Raw genomic sequence first — 20400 nt, forward strand, 5'->3', positions numbered from 1 at the left:
TCCATGCCTGCTTTTTCCTGCAGTAGCACACTAAAGCCAGATCTTTTGTGTTCAACAATGCATTCCCCTGCAGCACCGAGCACTGCTGTAGCTCAAAGTGTCCACCGGACCTGCGCTCAACAGATGTTTGCAATAAGTTTGGTACCAAACGAGTCCAGTGAATGTCAAATAAAAGCAGTGAAGGCTCACTGGGAAAGGGAAAAGTACCATGAACTGCATAGTGATAACATGCTTCCAGGGAAGCAGACGATGTGTGTGGGGGAATCTCCCAATGTGCCCAATAAAGTGCCACTACAGACATTGAAAAGTAGACTTGAGGTGTGATAAATAAACTGAGATAAAGAAAATCATGTGAGCTTCTATCTGGCTGTCACAAAATGAGGTGGGCCCACCAACAGCTTAGTTGATGTACTAGACTTTTCAAAAAACCTTCAAACATTCAATTTCACCACTCCTTGTGGACACTCATGTTTTGTTGATGTTTCAACACAGCCATTACCCCTCATTCCTCATGCTGTCTAGTGAGTGAACCGAATGCAAATTATTTTGGTATTTATTTTTTAAATATGGGTACCTGAATGACTTGTCTCTTGTCTAGGGTTGAGGTTTAGCTATTTGCATTTACAAAAGGGTTTAAAGTTAAGTACATACACCATATGTATAATGGGTAACTGTGTAATCAGTTCCAACATTCCCATTGAGGGGATCTGGTGATACCTTTGCCCTTGTGGTTTGTAAATGTCACCAGAAGACTGTGCTGACAATGACAAGGTTCCCGTTTGCATTATTTATAAATAACAAGCTGTTTTATTCAAAGTGCAGATAACGATGGGCATTGACTGGAATTAAAATGTTAAGGTTTTGGTTACCTGTCACAAATACGTTCTTGATAAAACTATAGGAAATGGTGAGATCAGTTGATTTATGTCCCTGTGTGGCTGCAGAGTTTGCAGAATAATTATAGATTTCCTGAATTTGCAACATAATTTCCAAAATATGCAGATTTCACCAAAATTGCTGTTTCCAGCTCATACAGATGAAAATAATACAGCCAAAGTGCTGCCTAATTTACATTTTTTGTTGCATAATTTAGAAAACCTTAGTTTCTAGCTGCATAATTTCAGTATCCTGAATAATGTAACACCTTTGCACAGTGGTGACAAAATCTATATTTCACATGTAACTTTCATGGTTCTGCAAATCTTTAATAATAGGTGGGTTTAATACCTCTGCTTCTGTGCAATAAAAGTACCACAATATGTAATGTACTCATTTTTACTTGAAGACGTATTGATTTATCAATAATCTCCATTGTAGCCATCTGTATCTTTTAAATGTGGTATTTTCTGTCATCTAAGGTAGTGCTCAAAGGATTGATTTCATCTTTTTTCATTTTTTGCCCATGCAATACCTATTTAAATAACTAAACACTGCTGTGTGAGAAATGAGGCTTTATTTTAAATTACAACTATACAGCCAGTTCCCATTTTGTTAGCTCTAGATTAATTTTCTTATAAAAATACACACTTACACCTAAGCCAAACTTGCACTCAGTCACTGTTTTTTTCTCTCCAAATGAAATAAGGTTAGACAAAGATGCACAGAGTTAAATGTGTACTTGCTGCAACAGAAATTCATAATGGGAAATAGTGTTTGCAGCCATATTAGTGAAGGACATGAAGCCATGTAAAAATTACTTTTATTTTTGTTATTGTAAGCATCAACAGCATAAGACACTCCTGCAGGATGCTACTGATATAGCAATAAGGAGTCCTGTGAGTAGACCCATGCTTGTGGGAAAATGTGTGCATGCCACTAACCCTGCTTCACTGCTCTCAATGGGCTTCTGTAGCTCCCGTTGGTGCACAACGCCTGTACCCTTAGGCAGTGCAGAGCTCATGTTCCTTCACCTGAACAGATGTCTGGTTCTCTCTGGCAGGAAGATGGAAGGTACAGCGAGCAGAATAGGGGAGTATGCAGAGCTTTTGTCCACTGATTTGAGGGCACCATGATTGGAGCCCTTCCCTTTGTTTGTGGTGCCACCGAGGTATACATTAGCAGGTAGCACACATGCACAAACAGAGGATCCTGCAAGAAATCACTCCTGTTGCACCCTTGAAGTTCACCTGCCCTCACAAGCTTTTTGCTTTACTCCTCCATCCACTCACTTTGGGGTTTACCTGCTTCAACCACATTAAGGAAGGAAGTATAAAATGCCACACTACTTCAGTATGTGAAGGGTTTGCGTTTATTGTTCCTTGTGAAACACAATATCAAAATTAACTAGACTTCCGTTTACAGTTCTAAAACATAGCTGCCAAGTGAACCTGTCACATAGGAGTAACTCCTTCATCCCAGCTCAGTGTTTTCTTTGCTATAAAAAATGTGCGCCAGTGACCAAAATGTTTCTTTGGAGATTGGTATTGGCACCATCCACAAACAGCACTGCCCAGTGACACTGTGAAAGACAGTCTTCTTATGAAGGGAGCAAAAGAAATGGGTGAAATATATTGTAAAGTTATACTGTAAAGTTTGCTTTGGTCAACATAGTCACCACCTCCACCTTCCAAACCCTCAAAATGCTCAATGTAATCTTCAAATGGCTCCCATTTAGCACATGCAGAATGGTCACTGAGACCCTCATCACCAGCAAGCTAGACTACAGCAACGCACTCTGTCGGAATCACTGTCTAACTGCTAGGAGACTTCAGACCATAGAAAACTGTGTGGCCAGACTCACACTTAGGCTTTCCTCAGTGTTCACATCACCCCGCCCAACAAAGACACTTCCCCTGGCCCCCTCATTCACTAACCCACACTAACCAACACACAACACACTTACCAAACACCTCTGCTCAGACAGAATCCTGCTTGCACACATCCCCCACATACAAAGAACCAGAGTCAGCTGTTGTGCTTTCCCCTATCTTCTGTCCAAAGGTTGGAACGACCGGTCCCTCCACATTAGAGCTGCCTCTGCTGTACTTGAGCTGCGCAAGAATCTGAAAACATAGCTTTCACCTGGACAAGTGACAGCTGATATGTTTCCTGCTTTCTCAGTACAGGATACTCTCCAAAGTGAGATGTTCACTTCACAAATACCCTTAACATAACATAAAGCTTGCCGTGGCATTATTGTTGTGGTGTTGTTCATACATCTCCAACACTGGTGTCTCCTGTTTCACACTCTATCTCTGTTCTTTTCCATCTTAGTCACACTCTCCTAATTTTTTTCTCACCTTTCTCACACATGCTTCAAACACATGCTTAATTGCCTTTCACTACTATATACCTTGTTTCTCTTTCTCTCTCTCTCTCTCTCGCTGTCTCTTTCTGTCAATTGCTTCTCTCAATCCCTTCTTTCTCAATGTCATCCTCCCTTCCACCTTCTCCTCACTCCCTATTAGAAACAGGCAGTGTGGAAGATTAACCTCGGTGAGAGAGGTGTGAAACTCCCAAAGAATAGTAGCTGGTTCCGTTTTCTCAGTCTCAGTCGAGCGCAGCTCAATCTTACCAGGGCTGCAGTGCTGTGTATGCAGGAACTTAGTTCCAGCTCAATGAAAGAAATGACCTGTAGGTATACGGTCTCTGCTCTGTCTGTGCATTTGTTCAGCCATATGTGTGCAAGGACTAGGCTGCATCAGTGCTGGAGCTGAGCTCTGGAGAGGAATGAGCCATCTCTACAAGATAAGGTATGTTTGTGGCAGAGCTCCACTCTCTCTGTATGCACAAGAACCTACTTTTTTCTGTGCAATGTATGCCTTCTAAGTGTTCAGCATATATCCAGCAATGTAAACCCCAAAACCAGTCCCGGGATGCTAGTTTCCGGTTCAGGGAGGACCTGGCATGGCATTTCGTGCTGGACTGTTCCCACGGGGAGCAGAGTCAAGACTGATTTGCATATGTCTGGGTCCAAACTGGGGTGGTGTGGTGGGCAAAAAAACAATGGCTTAAACCCAGATCTTTGTGAATGGGGGTAATTGTTTTCATTGTTCAGCATACTGTCCATCATCTGTTCTTTTTGCTTTTGTCGCCCTAAAATCAGATGTAGTTTAAAAAACAAAATAACCTAGTCTAAAATGTATTGCAATTGATTTGTGGATAATCTAAAACCTTGGGTAAATAACAGCAAGAAGACTCCCTGAAACCAATAACTAATGCATTTGGTAAAGTGATTAGAACTAAAAAAAAACGTTTAGCTAGAAACACATATGGGTCGTCAAAAAGTATATGTCCTTCTGCCTCATATACATGCCACAAAAAAGATGAGTACATATGCTGGACAAAATGATAAGTTAAAAATATAGAAACTGTGGTCATGTTGACAACATTCGCCAACCACAACAAAGGAAAAACTTAAAAAGTGCATACAATGGTTTATTAAAAAAACTAATCTAGATCACTCTTAGTTCTTATAACTCAAAATGTATTTTTGCCACAGCGTATTTAAAAGCACAGGCATAAACACAAAATGCAAGCGTCACAAATATCAGGAAATCAAGTATAGTTTTGTATTTCACATCTTTATACCTCATACCAGATAATGTTGCCATTATACGGTACTTTGGAGGAAACTCGACCAACGGCTCTTCTACTTAGCAACATGTTCTGGAAGGGGGACTATATTTTTGCCTCATAATTGATACAATTAGTAAATAGGCACTTTGAGAGCCCAAGGAAAATACTGAGATTCACCCAACATAAGTGGCATAATACCAGTAAATGTCAATGTTAGAGGTAGAAAATGCAGAGTGAGGATGGGGCAGACAACTGCAATGAGAGAAGGCTCCCCCTGTTATGTGTGATAAATATGAATGGAGTTTACTGTTTAGTTGTAGTCCCTTGAAGAAGATGGGCACATCACAAACTGACACGTACTCTATATGCTGCCTTTGTTCTCCAGAGATAGGCTATTTCTCATCACAATCTTGAGTGCTAAGAAAAACACAAGATTGTGACAAGGCACTCAGTATGTGCGGAGGCACTGCTGCAGTTTTGGTACCTGATAATTGTTGAGTAACATTTGAAATTTAAGTTCATATGGGAGCCATAATCACAAAGGTATTTCCCAATTTATGGCTGTCATGAGATTATAAAAGGGTTCCTGTCAGTCTTAAATTGATTTACTCCTGCGGATTTCTCTGCTATGAATACAGGGACGTCTGCAGTAGTAAATGCCCCACGAGGAGTGGGAAGCGGGAGTTTCAGGTCGTAGTTTCCTTTTTAACTTGCACTCCCACATTTGTGGGTATAAACAATCGCTGGTGATACCCTTTCCCACCCTGCGAATGGCTGCAAAGATTCTCCGGTCAAAAGCTGGAGTAACTTCCCATCCAGGATTGGAGGAGGGACAACCTGTGGGACATGAACGCTATGCAATATTCCTTTCCTGCCACCACCCCCCGCCCCCCAGTATGTGGTTTGGTAGTGATCACTGCTCAGACTGTTGTCATGTCATTAGCAATGCTGCTTTAAACAGTTTAGTTTTCTCGTTTTCTGAAATTGAGGTATTTGGCCTCATGGTAAGGGAAGAGGGTGGCTAGTAGGTTGAATGAGACTGGGGCCCAGGACTCCCAGTGATATACCTAAACGTTTTTCATCCACATCCTGTTAGCTGATTGCAGGCTGCTGGTGGAGGTATAATGTGGAGCCAGGTTTGGAAGGTATCCCGGTCCTTTATTTCAGTGGGCCTTGTGAATAGTACAGACTATCTTAAATGTTTCCTCAGGAGTCAGTGGCATTTTTTAGGGCTGGTTAGGTTTGGTCGCATTCCAAAAACGGGGACATAACTGACTTCCTGGTTTTTGGACCTTTGTAGTCTGTGAGTGAGTTTCTTTGGAAGCCCTGTATAGATTCTATTGGAGTAGTCTAGGGATCAGTGATAGAGGCAATTCCTTCCTGAGTAGGGACAGTTGTATGATCGCTCATATAAATACTGTATTAATTCGAAGTCAAAACAATAGATCTGTGTAGAAAATGATCAGCAGGTTTCCTGCTGTTGTTCAGTGTTTGAGGGACAAGCGTCTACTGCTTTGACCCTTCATTCTGGAGGAAGCCCTGACGTGCCCCTCGATAAGTTACAGATTTATCTTGGGTGCAAAAGTAATTTCAGAAGCAGAAGCAATTTCGACTGGCAAAACAGCCAGGAGGTACTTATATCTGTGCCCCCTTCAAGACACCGAGGGCCTCCAGGAAGGACACCAGCAATTCCTTTGGCTCCACAACACCAGTGGCATTGTCGACCCCTGTCGGTCAGTATTCAGCCCGGAGCAGGTTTTAGAGCAAAAGCATTTTACCTGCCCCCCTTAGCCAGGATCCACCAATGTGGCCTTAGCAATGAAGCAAATGCATGCTCTATTTTTTACTACGAAAACTAAAGATGGCAAAGAAATTAAAAGACAACTGTGAGAATTGTTATAGCAGCTCATGAAGCAGCATTACGACAATGTGCTTTTGGAGGCTTGCAGCTCATCGAAAGCCAATTACAGAACTTGAAAAAATTATAAGAAATCTCAACACATTAAAAAGGATTTTAATGAGTGTAAAATCCAGGGAAGAATTGCCCTATAGCTGGAAAGGAAGCACGCCATATAGCCTCATCATTATTGAGGTTTTGATGATTAAGGGAGAATTCCCCAACTTATCACTACTTGATTAACAGGAAAGATTAGGTGGACATCAAAGAGTTTAACTATTTGGGCAACCTCTTAACTCAGAGGTTGGGTGCCCCATCTCATAAAGGGGCAGTTTTCTAGCCTTAAAATCTGATCTCACACATAGAAATCTCTTACTGGCCCCAAATTTCTAAAATTGCACCACAGGAAGGTAAAGATTGTGGGACTTTATGGCATTGACGTCTGGAGAGGCAAAGGTGCTTATTTTATTATTTTAAAATATTGTGACTTATAAAGTGCTGGCTTGTTGCATAGAGCAACTTGGTAGTGCAGGGGCTGTTTAAAGTCTAAAGTTATGAGTTCAAGTATTACCACCATGGGATGAAGTTGTCTAAGTCAACATGAAACTACAGGATTCTGATGGGTCTTCACGACTTGCTACCCAGGAGGGAATATTTATCTTCATGGAGACATTCCCTCTAAGGAGAGGGAGAGTGGCCCTTATGGCAGCTAGATGTTTTGAAAGAGCTCCTTGAGAGGTGTGTTCTCAGATTTTTTAAAAGGATGTTACATTTGATTGGTTTCGTAGGTCTGAACCTGACATGAGTGTAACTCCACCATGCATCCTCCATGCTTCGCCAGATGCACTCTGGAGCTGGTTAAACATGAAACAACTACGGTAACTTAGGAAAAGCACTCCTTGTGCAGCTTTTAGCTATCCCTTTGGAGCTTGAAAAGCAGGGGTAAGTTTCGTGCAATAAGCTTAAGTTTAAACACCTGTCCTCTGAACCAGCAATCGAGTTTGCAGAGTACAGCACTAATATGTTTGCTTTTTGAAGAAGCATGCACCACAGGCAACTGCATGGCTATACCTTAAAGGCCAAAGAATTAAACATAGCTCACGTTGCTAAGAGGTGTGCTCCTAACGCACTAGGGAACGCCTTGATAATCAGATAAAGTCTGATCCGAAAAACACCAAGGATTAGAGACTTTCTTGAATCATTCAACTTGTCACCTTGCCAAGATTGTTTAAAGCTACCGCCTACCAATGTTTAGGGTAATTACCAGACAATAAGAAGAAGCTTACAATCAGATCATTCTTTGACTGTCCCTACACTACATAGATCAGTCTATTAGTATACGGCATGCCTTAGAGAAGGATCACATAGGTCCTAACGAAAGCCTAGTGATGTAGTTACATATTGGGTAGCTCCGAAACATGTTGACCATAGTTAGCACCAAATTTCCATATCTCTTTATGTTTTTAATCTCATATAAAATTGGGCTAGCCGTAAATAAAATTCTCAGTTTTGCTCAGAAATAAGAAATCTGATGCTGACAAAGGAGCACACCAAGGATGAAGAATGGCATTTAATGTAGGTGAGAGGTTGTGTCCTTTTCTAACAATACTTCCTAAAGACCAGTACATCGAACATTAAGCCCTGTAAGAAGCAGAGTCTAATTTGGATAAATAGAATCAGAAAATGAAGGGCTCTTGCAGGATACATGCTAAACTAAGACGAGTTTTTACTGGTTCTCTGACATTTCATACGACTACTATATTGTTGGGTAAACTACTGATTGATAGATTTCTCGTATTGCAGGTAATCAATAGATGAGTTGGCGTGAAACAGAATTTTTAAACAATTTTTCAGTGAGCTCTAGCTATTAATGTGGAAAATTCACTTCCAGTCCTGGAAATCCACAATTCACACACCAACTGTGCACTATCTGTTTGACGCTTTACTTTGGTGGGTTAGGTAGGAGCACGCACAGGTTCTATGGCAAAGCTTTCAACAGTCCCCAACCCAAAGTTTTTGGGGAAATACTTCACTTTTCTAGGACTTGCCATGACCTCCATGAAACCGGAAAAATTATTAAATATTACACCTCCAGCAAGTCCTTAAAATGCAGGTCTTCCAATAGGGGTTCCACCCTAACCCCAGTACAATGAGCATGTTGGGAGAATGTCCTTCAATTCCAAAACTCTGAACAGCGAAAAGGCCTCCACATTGCCGATGACTTTGATATAGACCACTAGGACATTCTGTTCTACAGGCTTCATATGGGCATCAGTGCCCCAGGCCCCATTACCAAATGTCTGAGGTGCTTCCTAAATGAGTGAACAAAGTGAGTGAATATATGTCCCTGCATGTTTAAGCCTGTGTTTCTCACATAGGTGGTCACCTAAGGCCTCTAATATTCCAACATATTCAATATTCACATGCTGTCCCTAAAGACAATGTTCTGAGACCACAGCTTCTCCTTTCTCTCCTACCTGAGCCATATACAGCCCTACTTTAAAGCTGAATCTCTCAAGATCAATTCCCTATATATCAAAGGTATGGGACGCCAGTGAGTAATGGTCAGGAGGAGCAGCCTCAAAGTTTGGAGAGCCCAGATAAAAGTTTTATTTCAAAGCACATGCTATGTTCCACAAACCATCACTCCTTCATGTTTACAGTCACTCTATGTCTTTCACACTACACAGCAAAAACAAAATTAGTGTTGTGACCATGGCACATTCTATCAACTCTGAAAACCAAGGAAGATTTTTCTCAAAATGACTCTTTTCTGTGAAAACCCATCCAAATCAAACCCATGACAGGTACTGGCCATCAGGAAGTCCATTTTTGGGAGTCAGTGAAAATATGTTTCCTTCCAAACTTGCAGAAGATCAACTATATACACCCTCTGAGTATTTTTAAGCTACCCCACCATCTCACCCACCAGTGGCACTAATCCTCCAGTTTCGTATAGCCGGGAGGTTTTTGTACATAGGTCACACAGACAAATTCCTATAGCACTACTTGATAGGAAGCATCAAAAGCACTTCATCATCTAGCCCTGCAGTGTTTTGCTGTAGGATGAAGTGGCACACGTGATAAAACCAAGCATTGGCAAAACCACTAGGTTTTGCCTTGTTGTCCAATTGGCTTGCTAATGCCTATGGCTGATGCTGGATGGACAGCATCGCCAAAAAAGATGGAGAAAAAATAAAATGCACAATGATATGACTTCTGCTGGCAGCTATGCCAGTCCACATGTGTGCATGTGTGATGACATATGTACATGCATACATCACCATATATGCATATGTCTATGTAATGATGCAGGCACCATATTTTTTTCCCATTTACCAATCCAAGGTGGAGGATATGGCATGGACCGGCAATTTTTTTTTAATGCAGAATGGCTCAGTAGCAAATGGCAGCTGTGGGCCTTCCCGAACAAAATGAAAGTAAAAACAAATTAAAGAACAATGATAGTTAGAGAGGTGCACAAGGGAGCGGGTGGGGAGAAGCAACAGGGAGTGGGTGGTGGACGAGAGGGAAAAATGGTGTCGCACAAAAGTCATTTTTTGTAGTGCAAAGTGACCCAGTAATGAATGGAGTAATTCACGAAAAAGAAAAAGGCAGCAGAAGGATAAGAGTCAGCCAGTCAAAAGGGTGGTAAAGAAGGTATGCTCCATAGGAGAAACTAAAACAAGAAGAGAACGGTAAGCCATCAAATAAGAAGCAAGTAAAAAAGAGAGACAATAAAGCCCTCCAATAGTAAGCAGTGTTTAGAAATGATATCTGAAACAAAAATATCGTGGGACAAAATATTGTGTCAAGAATATCAAGGACAAAAATATTGTGAAGGAAAGTCTCTACAGGTATGCAAGGTTTTACTATATATAACAGCATATACATGTATATATCTTCAAAGTACGTAGATGTGGACTTAAGAACAGTAAATCTATACTTACATATTTGCTCCTACCTTCTCAATATTTTGGTCCTTAATAGTTTTGAAAAATATTCTATCCGCACAATATTTTTGTTTCCGTTTCCGTGTTTTTGTTAAGCCCACTGTAAGTTTTTTTGTATGGACCACAATCAGTTAAAAGCTGTCTAGTAAGCGGGACCTAATAAAGGGGGAGCCGTGTGGAAAAAAACTGCAACTTGTTTAAGGCAGCAAAATGTCATGTAACTGCCCTTGCCAGGCCTGAACTTGGACTTAGTAGGAAGAGCCACAAATTTGCTCTTCTACCTTACAGACTCCAGTCAAACCCTCCCCAGTTCTGAAATAAGAACTATATAAGCTTGACTTTATGATTCAAATTTGCCGCTCTTCAATTTTAATTTCAACCTTTTGACAGAATTTCTGATGACTTGTAAACATAAACAGTCCCTAATCAGAGAAAATGCTAATGGTGAACATTAGCACCATGAAATGATCGCTATGAGTGATAGACAAATAAATATTCTACTTTCAAAGTTTCTCTAGTTCGCTAAATATTTTTGCTAAGGTTTTCTGATTTGAAAAATATCTAGCTGTAAATGAGAGCCTTATTTATATAAAACAAAACACCTTAGGACCCATATTCCGTTTTGTTGAACACAACACTTGAATGTGGGTGATCAGCTGTCAAAACAGCAGGTCATTTTATTTAAGAAAATTAACATATCTCCATTGTAGCAAGTTCAATATTGCCAGGGCATTAGAAGGTGTCACTTCCAAGTCATGGTGAAAAGAGAAGACCTTGTGCCAGAGAAGGAACTAGGGGCCCGATGTACAAAGATAAAATTCACAAAAAAAGTGGTTGCAATTTGCTCACCAGCGTTTTGTGAATGTATTCCTATCTTGCAAACCGACATATGTACAAATAGGTCAGTTCACAAATTACTGAGTTGGAGGGTCTCACTGAACGGCCTGCCTAAATATTCTTAGATAGGTTGCAATTTGCATCTCCATGTGATTGGCTACAATCACAGGGATGGTGGCCTGCAAGGCCACTGTGTCTGTGATTGTGTTTAAATAAAGTTGTTTTTATGGATGAAGCACATTTTTTTTAAGGAAAAGACTCAGGCCTTTATTATAACCCTGTCAGTCATGAGACCGCCAGGGCTGCGGTGGCAGTTGGACTGCCGCCAATGCAGCGGTCTGGCCTCCACATTATGACCGTGGCAAAAGCACCACGGTTAGACTGCCGGCACTGACACTTTTAGGCCCACCGACGGCCTGGTGACACCTGCAGTCTTAATCCACCAGGGCAGCACTGCAAGCAACGCTGCCCTGGGGATTACCACTCCCGTGTCCGCCAGCTTTTACATGGTGGTTCCACCGCAATAGCAAAGCTGGCGGAGACGGGGTGCTGGGGGCCCCATAGGGGCCCATGCACTGCACATGCACTTGGCAAGGGCAGTGCAGGGCCCCCCATGCACAGCCCCGTCGTGCTTTTCTCTGCCTGATTTACAGTCGCACCCAACACACCACAACATTGACGCTGGCTCGTAATCGAGCCGGCTGCAATGTTGTGCTGAGTTTTCCACTGTTTCCGCCTGCTGGCCCAGTGGGAAACTCATAATAGGGCCAGCAGGCGGAAGACCGGTGTGGCAGTCTTCCGACCTAAGGAGTTTGGCGGGCAGCCTCTGTTGCCCGCCAAACTCATAATGAGTCCCTTACTGTTTAAAAAAAATTGTTTAAAAAAAATAACAGAGACTTGGAGTGGTCCCCCGGAACACTGCCTACTCTCACTGAAACTTTCTTCAACATTCCCCCTTGTGAATCAGTTACCAGTCTAATTTGGGAGTCAGTAACTGATCAATAGTTTGCGACTTAAATTACAGTTGCAAACCATTGATGCATCCGAGTACGAATCACAATTTAGAAGGGACAGCCACAACACTCCCCTAGCAATTTGTAATCTACCTCTAAAACAATTTATTGATTCAGAAAGCCTTTTTTGAATCAGTAAATGTGTATAGAAAATACAAAAATGCTTTTTAATGGCCGCAATCTCTCTGATTTAGTGAATCAGAGACTTTGCAACCTATAAAACTTTTTGTATAACAGGACATTTCTTCTGATACACACCATGCAGATCTGTGGTTTGATGTTCCCTCTTTTTGACACTTGCCTCTTCCTGTTACAAAGATGCCACAAATCCTACTTGTGTGTGATCACCCACTAGCTTAACCATGATCAGAAACAATTAAATACAATGCAGCGGGATACATTAACAGTACATATGGCTAGTGCTTAAATTGCAATAAATAAATAAATAAATAAATAAAATAGGTGCAAGGGCCCAAAGCTCTCCTTCGGAGTTCCAAGGTTACTGAATACTGAGACGTGTTGATTTCACCTCATGCCACTTTTTTCCACCCTATATCTGCTCATTCTATATAACACTCTTGCAGATTCTTTTTCATCTCTGGTTGCTCTCTTTTCGCTGTTTTCCCATCTTTCTTTTACTCATTCTTTCTCCCTTTAACACCCTTTTCTATTTTAATCCCTGTCAAAGCCTGAGGATGAAAAATAAGTCCTGGTCTGCAAAAAAATAGCATCAAGGCCACCACCTGCAACCTCTGGCATAAATTAAGTACTGATTGTGGCTCTCTGCCAACCTGAGCCGTCCCATAAGAATCAAAAGTGTTCCTGTGACGGTTTATATCCAGACTCATTAGCTCAGGTCATTATGCCACACAGAAGCCAGTCACACTTATGCACTGTAGTAGCTAGGCATGTACATAGCACTCCAGTTCGTCATGATATCACACACCAAGGTCCTTACGACCTTGGCGGATGGGATGCTCCGCTACAAATGTGATGGATATTCCGTCCACTGTATTACACGTTTCATCATATCCTATGGAACTTGTAAAACGGCGGACAGGATATCCATTTCACGTATGGAACAGAGTATCCCATCTGCCAGTAATTAGGCCCCAAATGTTTTGGTGACCTCAGACCTCACTCTGCTCCACAAACATGGGGTGAGCAGATAGTGATTCTCACATAGACCTGAGGACTCACTCTTTTTGGCCGAGGCTAAAGAAGCCATCTCATGAAGAGAAAAAAACAATTCACTTTCCTCAGCCCTACATCATTAGCAATCACCAACAATAAGCATTCTAAAAAGTTCTCTTGTTTGAAGATGTCAACTTGTGTTTTGAGACGTACTGTGACATCATTCACCTAATGGCGCCTTTAAAAGGACTCCAGCTGGTTCTGCTCTCCGATGTGTTAGCTGTTTTCACGTACAATGAGCTGCATGCATGCTGGGGGAGGTATTGAGAAGGAATGCTTTTTTCCATGGATTAGCCAGAACCTGCTGGGTTCTTTAATCCAGCCATGGCAGAGCAGCAGAAATAACGATTCGCAGAGCCGTCACCCCACACAGCACGCACATGTGTGTGACCTAGTTCCTGAAGGCAACCCCCCCACCAGGAGAACATTACCTGGCTTGGGCTTGGAGAAGCATCCTCCCATGGCGAGCTAATCCAGAGCTGAGGAGCGAGGCGGGCAACAGGTTGCACAGCTTTGGGATTTTCCATCCAGATCTCCAGAGGGGACACACCGCTGAGGCATACTGTAAGTGCTCAAGCAGCAGTTGTCACCGGGGTTGCTGAAGACCTGCAGGGTCCTCTATAATGAAGACCCGTCTCTTACCATCCCGAGGAAGAGCACGTCTTGCTGGCCTATGGGAAATCATAGAAAAAGTAAATTGGCATTCCATATAACTGCATGGATGTAGAATTCACAAAACATAATGTGTTTACTGTTACTGTACAGAAACAAGAACAGATCAGATGGATGCATGCAGAAAGCCCACGATGCACACATATAGTTGGACTTTCACATAAAAAAATAATATTTTGAGACACCAAATAACATAAGAGGCAACATTCATTACTGCTTGCCATGCCCTTTGCAACCTGAGAGTGACTCACTGGCGCAATCACCCTTTAACAAGTAGAAGTAACTTCTCTATCCAGCATAGCCTCTGCCACCTCCTCCGCCTGAAAATAGACCAGTTGAACTCATCCCTCGTGTCTGCAGTCTATGCAACAAGTTGTACTCATGATAGATTAAATGCTATGGTATGTGCTGATGACCTAGAAGGGGAGAGTTTAAGATGCCTCCATCTTGGTAGAGTTCACACGGCACAGAGTGGGTTATTCTTGTAAAGTGATACTCCAATGCCATGTGGGGCCTTCCGAGATTCACCGCTCTTCTGAACTATTTAATACACAATTTCTGCCCTTGAAGACATAGGGAAACCATATGTATTTTATGTATATGCCAAAGGTTTGTTGATATAGTTTCCAAAATAACAATGACAGCTGGGAAACAAAATGCCTTCAGTACCCTGAAATTACATACCCAAGACTGACCTAGTTAGGGGGTCCCTTTTAGCCGTGTGATTGCATGCCACTACCGCTACTGGGATTATTACCTATACAGCATCACGTTTGGATTACGTGCAAATTTTGTCTACGTAGCCTGTGTTTCCGTTTGAGCCCCCTTTCAGAGAGATGCTAATGTCAGTCCACCTGTAATTTTAGGATGATAAAACCACATTATTGAAAGCCCCAATATTTTCATGAGATGAGAGATTACTGCTCCTACAATTCCCTGTGTGTATCCCATTGGCCTTTCTGCTTCCTCATCCTGATGGTGGGATATGATATGCTTAACAGCAAACAGAAGCCAGCTAAACATGTGTGTGTCTGTGTGTGCACACTCGCATGTGCTAGTGGACTGTCTGCAATTGTGCATAAACCTACAAGACAGACATTATTTGATGGTTGGTGAAGAGGGTAGAATGGGTTTGGTGATGTTGGCCATCTGTTGTTTATGCTAGACTTTGCAAAATACAGGGGCTGATTTTGAGTCTGGTTTATGTTCCAGAAGACTTAGCCTGTTTTTTGTTTAATAATAATTTTTATTTTGAAAACAAAATTGAAATATACCAGGCCTGGCACATCCTTAAAGGCAGAGCAACTCCGTCTCCTTTTGCAAATACAAAGAGTGTCTGGCACACTGAGCAAATGTCAGCCTGACAGACACTCTTCATGTTCACTTGAGGTAGCTAGGCACTTTACATGCACTAAATGCACAGGCCCCTCGCTGCCTAAGCTGAACTTTGCCAGGCTGAGGGTATTATAGGCCTGTGGGCTTGACCCCGTAAGCCCAGCAAAACGTTTCAAAATCCTACCCCTCATGATGAGAAGGCACATTGCTGATACACTTCGACTTGAGAGCTTCAGTTTTGAGGCCTGAAGTGCCCATGGATCAGAGTCCAACAATGAGGCTTGTCAGAGAGTGGGATGGGGTCGGCAACTTTCAGTGACCAAATCCCACTCTGTGACAAGTAAGGGACTTCTGCCTCCTCTCATTGGCTGATCCGTATCAAAGTCAGCCAATAAGAGAAGGGAGCCGTCCCAACCCTCCAGGAACCTCAAAGGCTTTCCTTCAGCCACCCGAGATCACCACTGCAGCCCAGTAAGTTTTCCCTTTTTTTAAAGTTTAGTGTGTGTATGCATGTGTGTAAATATAAAAGTATGCAGTGTATTAGTGCATTCATGCGTGCAGTGAATTGGTGTGTGTGTGTGTGTGAGCTTATGAATGGTGGGTGTATGTGGGCATGCTTGAGAATGTATGAGTGTGCATGCAGATGGGTGTGTGTGAGTGTGGGTGTGTGTGAGTGTATGTGTGTGTGTGTGTGTTTGTGGAGTCCCCTCATCACCACTTGCTTAAACATTACAATTCCGCACTGTATATAGAGCCAATATCACACTCATATATAATAAAATATTACAAAGAACTGCATACACTCATTTAGAAGGAAAGGATTTCTGTATTAAAAAAGGAAGAAATAAGATCAAGAGAAACAGAAAGAAGATGAAGAGCCCAAGAGAAGAGGAGTCAAGCAAATTAAGGAAAAATAGGAATCATATTATTTAAAGTTCAGCAATAGGAAGAGTAGGAGTTTAGTCTGTGCTTAATTTCTAAATAAAAAGCTGCCGGTCCCCAAAGCCTTCCTCTTAAACATGCAGCTACTGCAATTAGATGTGTGAACATGGAGAACTGCGGCAGTGTAATCCTGAAGCCATCTCGGCCTCTTCAATCCATATATAGCCACTCCCAGCCCCTTCTGCTCACTCTTGCAGCTTTCTACTTTCTCCCTTTATGACGCTTTTTCGTTTTTCCCTTCATCCGTTTCCCATATGTGTCTTTTGCTCTCAGCAAATGCTTGAGGCCGAAGAATAAACGCCGGCCCTAAAAAATAAGTGCCGGTGCTCAGCACCGGAAACAACGAGCACAAATTAAGCACTGAGTTTAGTGTGAGGAAAGAAATGTCGTAAAAGGTAACCAAAATAGGTCAGTATCAACCTGTTTTAGGTTTCTCCTTGCTATCTGTTCAACGTTATACGTGGTGAGAGGAACACGTTGGTATTCGAAGAGTGGAAAGTATCATTAGCAAAAAGAGGAGAGTCTAAGTCTGGCTTTGCCCACAGTAGCGGAGTTATAACAGAAAGAAGCAAAGACAGTTTAAACAAATTATTGATCCCCATCTAGTGTTACTTGGTTCGAGGGCTGGAAATCAAAAGCCATAAGGCATAGTTGTTTGGCATCGATAGTTATAATAGACAAAAGGATAGTTGACTGACAAACATGGGTTCTCATGACAGATTCCCTCGTGGACCTTTGAGAACACAAAACCGTGTACAACTAAATTTGTGTTCTAGCAATAATTCTACCTGGGTCACTAAATGGTTAAAATGGCTGTTCACAAACTGAGTAGGATGCTGATGTAAATAAATAAATGTCCAAAAAGGAGGTTAAAAAATGTTGCGTTTTCCATGTTAATTCCTATAGGACCTGTCAACGGGAAACACTGGAAGAACCAGTCCGGAACCACGAGGTTGTGAAAAACAAAAGCGAAACAATGCTTTCGTTTTCCACGACTCCCTGGTTTCGGTACCTTAACCACGCATGTCTGAACAACGTACATGCGTGTTTTTTTTTTTTTTTAAATCTGTTTATTCAACGTTATTCAAAACATAATACAAGAGCTGCAGTACATTCCACTTAACTTGGCGAGAGAATACACAACTTTTCTACTCATGTATATCCGTGCGTATTAGTAGTTTGTGTATAATACAGGTTCTTTTTAGCGTACTGGCGTATAACTTAACATTGTGTAACTTTCAATACTAGTCTTGACAAACAATATGCGTAGGTCTATATGTCAGTGTCAGAGGTAATGATGTTTACGTTAGGCAGTATAGGTGCAAAAGGTAACTATCTTTTGTGTTTGCTTGGCGTGGATAGTTAGTGGTATCGGATCAGGGCCAGAAGATTAGTGGTGCGCGAGCGTGGTGTTGCAGTATGCCTTAGGATTCGGCTCCATGTCCTTTATGCTTTGGTTGAATGTGATGATATCCTGTCAGCCTATTAGTGCATAGCGAAAGGAAGGGAGAGGGGTGAGGAGGCAGGTATTGTGTTTGCTGAGTATCGGGCAGGGGGTCCACTAACGGACGTACATTACTTTGGGCGTCTCAGGGAGGGTACTTGTCATCTCTGGACTCTATTTTTACTACGAACATATCCCAGCTTGCAGCGCTTTCCTGTATCTGTCCCTTAAGTTGCAGTTGTCTAAGTGTTTGAGCCTCTGCTATTGCGCAACTATGTAAATCTCTCAGCCAGGTGGAGTGAGGAGGGGCATTTGGGGCCTTCCAGTGGGTGGCGATCAGGCGCGCGTACATGCGTGGTTAAGGTACAGAAGGGAGTCGGAGTGGACGCGGTGAAGGAGGAGATAAATTGGGCTGGGACTGGGGCTGTTTTGGGGGGCGGGGGCTGGGGGTGATCAGGGTTTGGGGGGCAGGGTTTAGGTATTAGGGGCGGGGGTGGGGACTCTGAGTATTTTTAGTTTTTGGGGTGGGGTGGGGGGCTGAGGTGATTAGAGTTGAGGGGGGGTCAGGGTTTAGGTTTAAGGGGTGGGGTGGGGTAGAGTGGGGGGCTGGGGTGGAAGCATGCTGGGTCGTGCATGCTGATTGGTAATGCCTTTACCAGGAATGCATTTACAACGGTAAAATCGTTGTAAACACATTGTGGTAAAGGCATTAGTGTTTCGAACGAGGTCGTTGTTCCGACCTCATTGTTGAGCCACGGGTGGTTTAGGCACCCGTGGTTCCGACATATAACCCCTGTCAACACGTCTACAGCCCGAACCGCTGGACGAAATTACACCAAATTGGGCAGAAAGCTAGCTGTTGCTACGCAGATTCTGCTTTTTATTGTTTGATGTAAATCTGTTCAGTAGTTTAGGAGATATTTAAGGGTTAATAAATTTCTATATCTCTGGCTGTGAATATTTCGTGATTATTTCAAAAATAATTCGCAAATTTTCACAAATACACTTGCAAAAAGAGGCGCTGTAATTGGCTAACCGCAACTTGACTAGAAAGTTGCAACCACTGTTTTATGTCACGGGACATGGTCCCTGGGGTGAAAATTCTAATTGACTGTGGCATAAGGGGTCAGGGTGAAGGTACCCTGCTATCTCCAGGGGTGTGATATAGGCGTGTTTTAGGGGCAAATTATAGGTTCAATATAATTGTGCATAATTGTGCATCACGGCGCACAATATTTGTGAAAATACACTATTTTTTGCGAATTTCCGTGAATTATTTAAAAAATATTCGTGATTATGGAAAAATCTGAAAGAAAAACAGACTAATTCATTCACTAATTCATTCACTCAGACATGAACTCAGAGGCTCAGGCGCCCACTCACACACCTACTCAGACACTCATGCACGCACTCAGATCCACTCATGGGCTCACACACCCACTTTCAGACCCACTCAGACACTCACGCACCCACTCACACATCCACTGACGGACACAGGCCCTGTGGCTAAAGGACATGCATGGCACGGGATTGGGTGGTTATAAAGGCCTGGCTGCAAGTAATTAAAATTACTTTACATTAAATTAAACATAGAAATTCACTCAAAAAAACAAAGGTTACAAGGACGTTATAGTTAGGTTCTGAATTTACTCGTACAAAACCATAGAAATTCAGCAGTTTATAGTTAGAGTTCTTTCAAGTAACTATAACTCGGGCCCTAAGGTAATTATAACTTGCGCCTTCGCCATGCACAGCTAATTACTCCACATATTATGTCAGTGAAGAGATCTTGTATGGCATCTTTCTGCAACGTTTGCAATAACATTATTGATAAGAAAACTGTGCAAGGCAAGGGTGCAAGTAATAGTTACCTTAGGGCGTGAGTCCCAAGTGTTGTGTCTCCGTTGTCTGTGACACCCGACTCCACCACGGAGCCTGCAGCCCCGTGGCATGACTGCGACCCCATGAGGTCACCCCACCGCGTCTTGACACTCCAGACATTGACCCCGCCGGCGCATAATAAACCAACGCTTCTCCACTGCTCTGTAGCAAGGGCCCGACGCTTCGCATCGACGCCTCTGTTCCACTGCTCCACAGCACCCGATCCAGTGCTGCACCGGATCCAGCAGCGCCTCACTTCCCCGACTCTGTGCACCAGCTTATTTACTCACTTTCAAAAGGTACTGTACCTGGTGGTCCGAGCGACTCCGTGACCGGCACCACTGACCTCGGATCGTTGGGAACGACTCCGTCAGGATGCCGTGATAACACCAAATTGAAGCATTTGTGTTTCTAAGTGCTATATTCAAGTTTAATGTTTGAAAATTCATAACTTTGCTTATATATGTTCTATTTTTGTAGTTTCGGTCTTGTTTTACTCAGATAAATATTGTCTATTTTTCTAAACTGGTATTGAAGTGATTTTGTGGTGTTTTCACTGTGTTGCTGTGTGTGTTGGTACAAATACTTTACACATTGCCTCTGAGAAAAGCCTGACTGCTTGTGCCAAGCTACCAAGGGGGTGAGCAGGGGTTATCCTAGGTGTGTATCTCTCTACCCTGGCTAGAGTGCGGGTCCCTGCTTGGAGAGAGTGTA

The 20400-nt window shown here is 42.6% G+C and overlaps 1 protein-coding gene across 2 annotated transcripts in view; it reads right to left on the bottom strand.

The window, feature by feature from the left end:
* The window catches only part of AIFM3 (AIF family member 3), a 240676-nt gene that overhangs the window by 191224 nt on the left and 29052 nt on the right, over window positions 1–20400 (bottom strand). The window contains exon 2 of one of the 2 annotated variants that reach the window (XM_069214439.1): window positions 13844–14083. In XM_069214439.1, the coding sequence (XP_069070540.1) occupies window positions 13844–13874 (31 nt within the window). In that variant the 5' untranslated portion in view covers window positions 13875–14083. Of the gene's footprint in view, window positions 1–13843; window positions 14084–20400 lie in introns of those variants that run through there. The other variant, XM_069214438.1, reaches the window with a different exon arrangement.

Source organism: Pleurodeles waltl, chromosome 11 (genome assembly GCF_031143425.1).
Source record: "Pleurodeles waltl isolate 20211129_DDA chromosome 11, aPleWal1.hap1.20221129, whole genome shotgun sequence".
Classification (NCBI taxonomy): domain Eukaryota; kingdom Metazoa; phylum Chordata; class Amphibia; order Caudata; family Salamandridae; genus Pleurodeles; species Pleurodeles waltl.